We start from the raw sequence: 10,634 nt of genomic DNA, 5'->3' as shown, positions 1-10,634 counted from the left end.
GGATGGATGGATGGATGGAAGGATGGATGGATGGATGGATGGATGCGTGGATAGGTAGGCGGATGGATGGATGGGAGGATGGATGGATAGATGGATGGATGGAAGGATGGATGGATGGAAGGATGGGTAGATGGGTGGATGGATGGTTGGATGGAAAAAATAATTCATGGTATGCAAAGATGTTCCTGCTGACTCACTACCATAGCTTAGGTGTTTCACATTCTTTTTTGAATGAGGGTTTGGCCTTCCACTAATGAGAAGTATTTGTGGAACTCTTTGGGTCCACTTAGAGTTTATATGAAAAGTGTCCATAAACTAGAGAGACTAAAACCAAGTAGCCTGGCACACCACTGGCCTTATCAAGTTACCATCCACTAATCAAGCAGTTCTCCACTCTTTTTTCTTGCTGCCAGGACACAGGACTGGTGACACTCTCATGCCAAGCACCTTCCTAAGACAGAAACCCAGATTCTCTGCCTGATTCGTAGAATTCTAGCTAGAGGCCCCCTCCGCCCCCCACCCTCAGCACACCTTTCTCCTGGTCAAAAAAGCATACGCAAATGTAAAAACAAGAATGATGTTATCACAGGACCAATCTGGCTCTTACTCTGTATCATTAAAAAGTAAATCACTTGCCAGTTTTGAACCTTAATTTCATAGGAAAAGCTGACAGAGAGCTGAGGCCCCCCCCACCATGGAGCTGCTCATACCTCTACCTATAATTCTCATTTGCTAAGAAACCCCAAGGAGCCCATGGACATGGAGACTGGGCCTGCGACCCCATGTCCCACAACCCCAAATGGGCACAGCAGGTGACCCAGAGCAGCCTTACCAAAACGGATTTGTGATTGGCTTGGAGCCTGGCGATGGCGTTTTCATTCAACTTCAGCTTCTGTTCCAGCTCTAACTGGGTGTCCCGAAGCTCAGCCTAAGAGGGAAGAACCGTGTTAAGGAGTGTACACAGAATGTGCCCCCAGGAGCAAAGACGCTACCCACCCCTCCTGCGTGGAAAGGAGAATCTGACCTTGGGAGCTGCCTCAGAAGCCACCTGGAGGGCCCTAAAAGGACGCGAAGGGTCAGCTGTGTGCCAGCGCCTCCTGGTGCTGAACTCAGCACAGATCAGCTAAAAATACCACGAGCACATACATTATGCGACACTAGGCATTACTTCCAGCATGGAGATAGATCAGCTTGTATCGTCCTGACCACACCCATGGTAGCTAAGTACCATTATCCCCATTTCTCAGATGATACCATCAAACCACCTGTCAAGGTCACACAGTTCAACGCTGGAGTCCAACCCAGCCCATCTGCCCCCAGAATAACGTTAACAAGGAGTAGGAGCTGGAGCCAAGCATGGGAACCCCAGCTTCTCTACTTAGCAGCCGATCCTTTGGAAAAATCTACTTAACCTCTCTAGGCTTCCATTTCTTCACCTGTGAAATGGGAATAACAAATGCACCCAACCCACGGGGGTTTTGCGAGGACTGAGTGAAAGAGCCTGTGTTAATGCGAACTTGCTCCAGCAGCTGGCACATTGTGTGTGTGCTACCAACATCAGCCATCGTGGGGGCCCCTCTTCTTGCTTACTGCTACAGATGAGGGAGCAGAGCCTGGCTAATGACAGAGCAAAAGCGGACACCCTGCTACCTGCCTCCCTCCACCTGCCACTTCTGGGTGGGACCTGCGTGACATTCTTGTAAAGATCTCCCAACTATCTTTTTTTTTTTTTTTTTAAGATTTTATTTATTTATTTGAGAGAGCGAGAGAGAGCATGAGAGGGGAGAAGGTCAGAGGGAGAAGCAGACTCTCCATGGAGCTGGGAGCCTGATGTGGGACTGGATCCCAGAATTCCAGGATTAAGACCTAAGCCAAAGGCAGTGGCTTAACCAACTCAGCCACACAGGCATCCCTAAAGATCTCCCCACTATCTTAAAGTCAGTGCCTGGCTAGAGAGAAAAACAACCTTAACTTGACAATGGCAAGACCTCCAGTATCTTGTGGGTCCTCTTTAGCATATGAAAGTTCTTTTGAAACCTCTCTTTTCTTTACTTTCCCCCATCTCCCAAGTATATAATCAGCCACCACCACCCCACCACACCCACCCCACCACCACCACCCCGCACTGGGGCAGCAGCTCTTTCCGCCCACGGAGCCCATCCCGTGCTTTAATAAACCACCATTTTGCACCAAAGACATCTCAAGAATTCCTTCTTGGTCCCAGGACCTCACCCCATTGAACCTCACCTAGATTCCAAGACCACATCACTACCATGGCCACGCTCCATCACACACTCACCACCGCGAGCCAGGCCAAGCTAGACCTCCATGCCGGGCAAGTGTGTGCCTGAGAACCTCAGGTTTGCTAGCTCTGACTCCACTGCCTGCTTCACCCTTCCGTCTGGAGATTCCCCAAACACTTTCTGCCAAGAAGTGGGCCAAGGCATGAAGCCTAAACCTTTGTGGCCTTCAAAGGCCCTCCAAGGGCATGAGTCAGCAAGAGAGAAAAGACAAGACTGGTTTTAAATGCTTCCAATAGGTTCTATCTGCACCAGAAGCTGCACGTTTGCGCCCTAAGGGAACTCAGTAGGCATCAATGGTCTCTACTCCACTCCCCCCCACTTACCCGGCCCGCCCCATCGCAGGAAGCCTGGGGAAAATTCCAGGCCCCCTAGTGAGGGGGGACCAGAGACCTGGCTCACTCTGCAGAAGGAATGGAACTTCTTAGTTTTGTTTTGTTTTGCTCAGGATCTGGGGTGTTGACTTGGAGCTAGGGGGCCCTGTGACCCCCATCCCTGAAACCTGTTTGGGGGTTGGGGGAGGGTCTGGCCTATTTGAGGGCAGTCCTGTAAGGTTTGGGGGTGGGAGGTGAAGTGCTTGTTTTAAGGTGGTGAAGACCACAACAGAACACATCCTGGCAAGGGGCCTGGGTAGCCCCAGCAGGATCCAAAGCCATGGGGGAAACTCCCAGAAAGTAGCCAGGGAAGGGGTGCTCTCCCCTGCCTGCAGATTGCCATAAAAGGAGAAAAAGACTACCTAATGGGGACCTCTCTGAGTCACCCCAAGGGAAGACACTCCAGATTACCACAAAAGGGAGGGCCGCTTTGGAAGACCTGCCTCTCCGGTTATGCCTGTTCCTAGAACATGACAAGGGGCCTCAGGCTCTGTCTCTAGGGTTTCCCAAGATGCCGGCCATTCACTCGTCTCAGGCCAGGGTGGATGGACTCGTCAGAAAAGCGGGACAGCAGTGCTAATGAGAGCAGGCACCCTGTATTGAAGGGCACAGAGGGTCCTGCCTACTTCAGCAAGGTAATAAGTGTTGTGCAAAAGGCACAGTATTGGGGGCGTGAAGACCTGCCACTGTTGGCCAACCCATCTCTGTCAAATCGCTGAGCTTCTCCCCTGGGGCACGGGGCACAGGCACAGATTAACATAATTGTTCTTGCTTCTATCTACAGGGGAAGGTGGTACCCAGAGCTTAGGGGTCGGACTTGGGGTTAGAGATGCAAATAGGAGCAGGAGAGGGAGGGAGAAGAGAGAAAATTCCAGGAGGTCCGGGTTCCTCTGTATTTCCATCTGCACGATGGTGGCCCTTCCGAGTCCGCCTGGACTGACTTCATTCCTCAGCCAATTGGTCAGAACCTACCACATGCCAGTCCCATCAAATAGGACACCCTCCCTGCTCCTTAAAGACATACAAGTGCCTGGTAGAATGCGTAAGAACAACAATTAAAAAAAAAAAAAAAAAAAGTTATGTGATACTGAGTCCAAGGCATTCCTCAGAACTTCTAGAAGAAATTCTTTCCCTGAGTGAGTGCCCTCAAATCATCCGTGTTGTGGCCACCAGCAAAGGGGCTATGGAAAATGCCGGTGCCTTGCTCCCCAGCGATGCATGAATACCTGTGGCTTGCAGAAACTTGGCTCCTGCTCTATAAGGAGACTGTGTCCCCAGGCTGCTTCCAGTCCCGAACCTTCTGGAACCAATGCTGAGGCTGAATGTAATGTGGGCTCATGATCTAAGACAGATCTTCCCACTCCCAAGAATCCTGCCTTCGCTCTTGCTGACAACTCCTTCCTGGACCAGGTAGCAGGTCATGGTCATGCCTCAGCCCTGAGGTACTTCCAGGGAGCCGTGGAACTTGCCTTGGCTTCCTCCTTCAAATCCAAGCCCCCGGAGGACACAATGTGGTCTCACACTTAGCCCATAGGAAGCAATCGATGATGTGTGATAAGCTTGAGGAAGAACAAGAAAGAACCATGTGCACTTCCGGGGTGTGAACAAACAAGGAAATGGCCAGTGGAGTCCAAGTTTTATCAGGTTTTGCATGCACGCAGGCAGGTGCACAGCCAGGCCAGCTGACCTCAAAACCGAAGGGGCCTTAGGAAGCTGGCCTGGGGCAGAGAGAAGTCCCCATCAGGAAAAGCCAGGATCTGGTAGACCAGCAGGATGGAACATGTATCAAAGAACAGCCATTTCCCAAAATCCAGAAGTTCTGTCCACTGGCACAGCTAGAGACGGGAGAAGCTTCAGGAGGGGTTCCCTTGATTAACTGAGAAGTCAGTGGCTCTGGGGATCTGATGCAGATCTCAGCTGCTTTGTGTCCTCATGACTGACCCCGCTATTTACACCTTCCTACAAGGACGTGCCTGCTTGAGTAATTAGCCCTTAACACAATCCAAAGTGACCTTCAGTGAGTCACTCCAGCAGGCAGGGGCCAGCTGAAGGGGATACGAGTTTTCTGGGGCCTTCATTATGCCAGGTAAAACTTTCAAAATAATTCTAGGGGCATTTTCAGTCTCATCAACCCACTGTGTCTTCTGGGCTGATCTCTTGGGCTCCTTGCGAGAAATCTTTGACTCCTAAGATTTGGCAGAGACACCTGCAGTGTGGCTGCCCTTATGAAGGAAACTTGCTCTCTAAGCTGAAAACAAGGCCACAGGAAAGAAATGGCGAGAGCTCTCTCCGGGAGAGCAGAAGAGTGGAGGTTTGGAACTGGGGTCCTCACCAAAAATCTGGGGTGTGGAGCTGCTGGATTGTACCTGGACTGAAAAGCCATGACTGCTTTTCAAGACCAAATGTTGCTCTGGAGCCCCTTACCCAGTTTTTATTTTACCCTACACAGTCTCCCTGCCTGAACTTAGGGCTCCGTACATGCTCTCCTCAAGTCTTCCCGCTCAGAATGACAATCACCCTCTCTGCCATGCACCAGTCTACACCGTGCTTAAAATCCATATTGTACCCATGCCAGTATAGACACACTGTTTCTGAAAGGAAGCAGAAGAAAGTAGTGTTTGTCTAAGGAAGGAGGGGGGCGGTGTGTCCAGTCTGGAGGGAGTGCTTTTCTTGATATGATCTATTGCAAATTTGGTGGAGATTGCTTTTTAACATGTATATGCATCCCTTTTTCCAGTTAAATATAGTAACATTCACATATCAGACCCCAAGAGAACAGCAGTACACTTTGTCTTAGTATCTCTACTCTATGTGTGGCAGGATTTGGGTACCCCTCCCCCAAAAAAAGGTAAGGTTATAATAATGTCATCTCGGGGTCCTTCACTCACGTTCCCAAGGTGGGGTGATGTTCCAAAAGCTTCCATTCCTCACTCCATGACTTAGCTGTCTGTGTGAGTTTGGCAAAATGTGACGCCAAAGAGGACTGCCACCCCAGAGAGTTATCTGAATGAGAAAATGCACAGAAAGCACCCGGCTCAGGGCGATGCTCAGTGAGGACCATTTTTGCTCAATTCTGTCGCGCTTTTTTCTTTTGCCCTGTCTCTCTGTTGACTGAGAGCTTCTGCATGGTTACAGAAGCACATAATACTGACCCTCACCCTGGTTATGTGTGGCAGCAAACGGCTTTCTGGACAGGACATTTCCCTGACTCCGGAAACATTGGAAGCAGCTGGCAGGGGCCTCCCTGAGCTGGGATTGGTGACTCACTAGCATCTGGAATACAGAGCTTTCCAGAACAAAGGCCATGAACACTGGATTCAATCTGTGGCTAAGAAAGGACACGGAGGAGGGGCTCTAGCAAGTAAGCCCTTCCCAGAAAGCCCTTCCCTTTGCTGCCCAGGAACATTGGACCGAGGAATTACGGAATTACGGTGGGGCTCCCGCCCTGTGCAGTGCAAACAGGGAGCTGCCCGCAGAATGAACGTGAGCAATGTGGGAGAAAAGTCAATTGCACTGCCCTACCCAGGGGGGAAAAAATTGCTCCTGAAAAGTCAAAGTGGGAGAAACCACGAACACAAAGTAGCCAAGTCCCATTCCCAAGAACTTCCCCATGCTCTGGGCTTTAGGGCAAAGAAAAGCTGGTTGTTCTAGAAACAGTTTCCCTATCTGATGGGAGTAAAATTATAGGCTAAGAGTATAGTGTTTCTTAGTCCCTCCTAGTACCTCTGCCTGCTGAGGAACTTCTGTTTTCCCTAAGTTTCCAAGCTCTCGGATTTCACAGCGGGTATTTCTAGAGGAGCACTTCCTACTGGTCTCCCGTTTGGGGTAAAGGGGAAAAAGAGAAATTAAGTGAAAGGTTTGTTTTTTTTTCTCTTGAATTTCTGCCAAGGTTTACATTTCATTCGTTGCCACACAGATCCAGCCAGAAGGTGATGTCACTGCCCTGAGCCCCAGAACGCCTATTCCTATACCCCACACCCAAACACACATCCGTCCCCGAAAGCAGAGTGACGGAGAGGAAACTAGCAAGCATGAGGTCAGACAGACACACACAGAGACAGTACAGGGACAGCCGGATGGAGATGGGAGCAGAGCAACCCACTTCAGTTTCCAAAGCCAAGTGCAGTAGATATCTACCCTGGACAAATAGCCAGGGACTAAGGCTGAAGTCCTTGGCAGGACTCAGAGCGCAGAAGTGAAGTCGGGAGCCCCGGGAGCTGTGGCAGTGGTCCTCCACCTCCCTCTCCTGCATGGACCCCAGCACTTGCCTCCTTGTCCCTCCGGGCAGCATCCAAGGAAACCGAGGAATGGCCCTTGTGCTCGTCCTGGCCACACTCCTGGCAGATGCACTGCCCGTCGGGGCGGCAGAAGGCGACCAGTGGGCTGTGGTGGGCAGGGCAGGTGCGCAGGTCCCGGTCCTTCACGGGCTCGATCAGCTGGTGGCTGTGCAGTCTGCTGTTCTCCTGGTGAGGCCGCAGGTGCTCCTCGCAATAATTCACCATGCAGGTCAGGCAAGACTTAACCGCCTTCACCCTGCCAGTCCCGAGGCAGAAGTCACATAGGATCTCCGCCTCCCCCTCACCGTCAGGATCCCCCTGCCCTGCAGAGTCACTTCCCTGTCCCTCCGTCTCCACCTGAGGGCTCCCCAGGGATCCCATGTCCTCTTCTTCCGCCAGGCTGCCTGACCCAGGGTCTGGGCTGACAGTGGCCAGAGGGTGAGCCAGGATCCCAGGCGGTGGCCCTGGGTCCATCAGATCCAACTCAGCCATCTGGAAGACTCTGGAGCCGGAGCCGTCCTTCCTCTGCCCCTTGTCCCAGGATCTTGTGCGGCCCAAGTCAGACAAGAAAGCCACGCCTCGATGATTGCAGCTGTCACAGGAGTTTAACTGTTTCCGCCCTGCGGGAGGAAGCTCAGTTAGTCATTACTCTGATCCAGCTTGGATGGCGGCCAGCGGCTGTGACGACGCGGCAGCTAGGTTGTTCAGGCTGAGGACGACCGCTCCCAACGTCTCCCCAGGGGCTCAGGCCGCTCCTTGGGTCCAGCCCCGAAACTTCTATTCTTGCATGAAATCATTCGCACCCTGTAGGCTCAGCCAAAGATCATGTGTGTCTGTGGCTGCTCTGGAAAGAATTCGAGATTCCTGAGCTCTGCTGTAAAAAGCTTGACCAGCTGCATTTTTTGTTTGCCTTTTTTCAAGGGATCTAAAATGCAAGGACTTCAACGATCGGTCAGACCTTCATCTCTTCCCATCTCGTAGAACTGGACATGAGGCATCTAAGAAAGGGAGGATATGTGCCCCTGACCCTGACTTTGTCCATGCCACCTTCTTGCAAATGGGTGCTTGAGGGGATCAGAAGGTCAGGGACAGCGTCAGGGAAGAAGACGTCTCCTTCTACGTAAAGCTCAACTCAGACAGCTCCCCCGGGCTACACGTCCCACCCCATGGTTCCTAGAAAGAGGTTCCTAGAAACAGCCCCTTTGCCCACTTAGTAAGGTGTTTCTGGACACAGCGTGTGAGTTTTCTTATGCTGTCAAAATAACCAAGTACCACAGACTGGTGGATATAAACCACAGAAATTAATTTTCTCGGGGGCGCCTGGGTGGCTCAGTGGGTTGAGCCGCTGCCTTCGGCTCAGGTCATGATCTCGGGGTCCTGAGATCGAGTCTTGCATCGGGCTCTCTGCTCAGCAGGGAGCCTGCTTCCCTCTCTCTCTCTCTCTCTCTCTCTGCCTGCCTCTCCATCTACTTGTGATTTCTCTCTGTCAAATAAATAAATCTTTAAAAAAAAAAAAAGAAATTAATTTTCTCATGGTTCTGGAGGCTAAAATCCAAGATCAAGGTGTCCGCGGAGCTGGTCGCTTCTGGGGTGTCTCTCCTTGGCTTATAGATGGCCATCTTCTGTTTCGGCCTGGCCTTCCCTCTGTGTGTCTGTGTCCCGATCGATTACCTCTCCTTGATCTCCCCTCCTCCTATAAAGACACCAGTCATACTGGATTAGGGCCACCCTAGCGACCTCCTCTTAATTACCACTTTAAAGACCTTGTCTCCAAATACAATCACATTAAGAGGTCCTGGGTGTGAGGCGTTCAACAGATGAATTTGGGAGAGAAAGACACAATTTAGCCCAGAACACACGGACAAGAGGACAGCGCAGGAAGCATCTAGCTCCCTAAAGAAAGGAACTCCCAGGCATCACCACCGTTGGGGATCTACAGTTGTGCCCAGGACGATTCCAGGGTGCCTGGACCCCAACATCTATATCCTGGAGAGGTTCTACAGCCTCCCCCCTCCCCCGGACTTTTTCAGAAATACTCAAAGGGATTTGGAAAGCTTATGAAAGGGAGAAAGAGTGGGGGAGGGGGCCCTGGTCCAGTTTGTCCCTGGGATCTGGGGCTGAGGCGACTCCAAGACATGGTACTACTCCTCTGTGGCTCTCCACCCTGCACCCTGCCCCCCTCCCCCCTAGCTCTGCAGGGTCTGGGTTAAACGAGATCAACCAAGGCACATTTCTTGTCACTAACCAAGATGTTCCAAAAATTCAAAAACTGTAGCGGTTGCTCAAAGTTGGAGGGCATTAAGATAGTAAAAATCTATCTCAGCCACCGCCCCATTGTATTTTCAACGTGCATAGAACATCTGTATCCTGATGGCCTAAAAGCAGCCCTTTTTAGTAATCTGAAGTGTCCCCGTCCAGAATGTTGTGGTCCCCTGTTGAAGAGCCCCCACCCCAAGAGGCTTCCCTGCATTTAAATTCATAGTTTTTAGATCTCCAGCCAGGAGGGAAAGGAGCTGGTGTCTGCAGGCTCCCCTCTGTGCTCAGAGTTAGCAGATGGGGCTGTTTCCTTTCCCTTTTTCCGGAATGACCTGGTGGTGGAGGCTGAGCAGGTCTCACAGGCACAAAGCCTTTGATCTTCCTGAGAAGGAGGAGGGAAAGTGGCCTGGGGCTGAACCGAGGACTTTAAAACCGTCTGGTGGGCTCCTGGCCTCTCCCATTCATTCTGGCCGGCTCATTCCCACCCTCTCTCCTTTCATGAATCGGTTCCCTGCCCTGCCCCCACCCTCCACTGTCAACCCTACAGGGCCGTTCCCCCGCCTCCTCAGACCTTCCTTCCCTAGTTGCACCTGGGGGAGCCGAAGCAGCCTGGAAAACAGAAAATCTGAATTTCAGTCCTAACCTGGCCTGACAAAATCCTTTGTCCCCACAACACCCGAGTGTCCCCAACCATAAAATGAGTGCCTGAGTCAGGGCTAGCCTGAGATTCCTGGTTTGGCTGTCTGGGGCACTGTGTGGTCTCTGACTTGATGTCTGAGCTTCTTGGGAGAGTGGACGCCTTCTGGAGACTTGCCTCCAGCCCTCTTGGGGACCACGGAATGCACCACAGCTTCTGAATCCCTACCAGGCCTTGAAGCCAAGCCTTCTAGGTGACAGGCGTAGCCCTGATCTCTGCCAGGGGATGTCATGCATCTCATCGCGCTTCAAATACCAGAAGACTGGGACCAACGTCTGGTGTATCTGTTGCACCTGCTGCACCAAGCGCTCCACAGCCATCACCGCCCCTGTCCTCCTGCTGCCACCCAGGAGGCTCCCCAATGTTCTCAGTCTTTCTCAAACAGTTCCTTTGGCTTCCCCGACTTCATGGACATTTGGCTTCTCCAAAGTTTCCTGCCACCTCTCAGTGGACATGCTTCCTTCTCTCACCCCTACTAATGACAGAGCCAAGGTAGGGTGGGCGTTGATGAAGTCCCAGAACCTAAGTCAGGTTCGGTGGGGTGAGGAGGTTCGGAGCCGACAACTAAAGAAAGAATTCTTAAGACGTCGTTGGTGCAAAATGGTGGTTTATTAAAGCACGGGGACAGGACCCGTGGGCAGGAAGAGCTGCTGCCCCGGGTTGTGAGGGTGGGCATGTTATAAACCCCACGGTTGGGGGGAGGTGGTGAAGGAATGGGAGGTTTCAACAG

The 10,634-nt window shown here is 51.8% G+C and overlaps 1 protein-coding gene across 1 annotated transcript in view; it reads right to left on the bottom strand.

Moving 5' to 3' along the window:
• Nucleotides 1-7,869, bottom strand: part of TRIM16 (tripartite motif containing 16) — a 20,486-nt gene extending 12,617 nt beyond the window's left edge. Inside the window, exons 1-2 of the mRNA XM_059381139.1 lie at nucleotides 6,943-7,869; nucleotides 833-928 (exon numbers count right to left, since the gene is read on the bottom strand). Coding sequence (XP_059237122.1) covers nucleotides 833-928; nucleotides 6,943-7,443 — 597 coding nt within the window. The 5' untranslated portion in view covers nucleotides 7,444-7,869. The remainder of the gene's footprint in view (nucleotides 1-832; nucleotides 929-6,942) is intronic.
• Between the last annotated feature and the right edge of the window lie 2,765 nt (nucleotides 7,870-10,634).

Source organism: Mustela nigripes, chromosome 16 (assembly GCF_022355385.1).
Source record: "Mustela nigripes isolate SB6536 chromosome 16, MUSNIG.SB6536, whole genome shotgun sequence".
Lineage (NCBI taxonomy): Eukaryota > Metazoa > Chordata > Mammalia > Carnivora > Mustelidae > Mustela > Mustela nigripes.
Note: the sequence above shows the minus strand (reverse complement) of the source record. Positions and strands in the feature narration are given on the sequence as shown.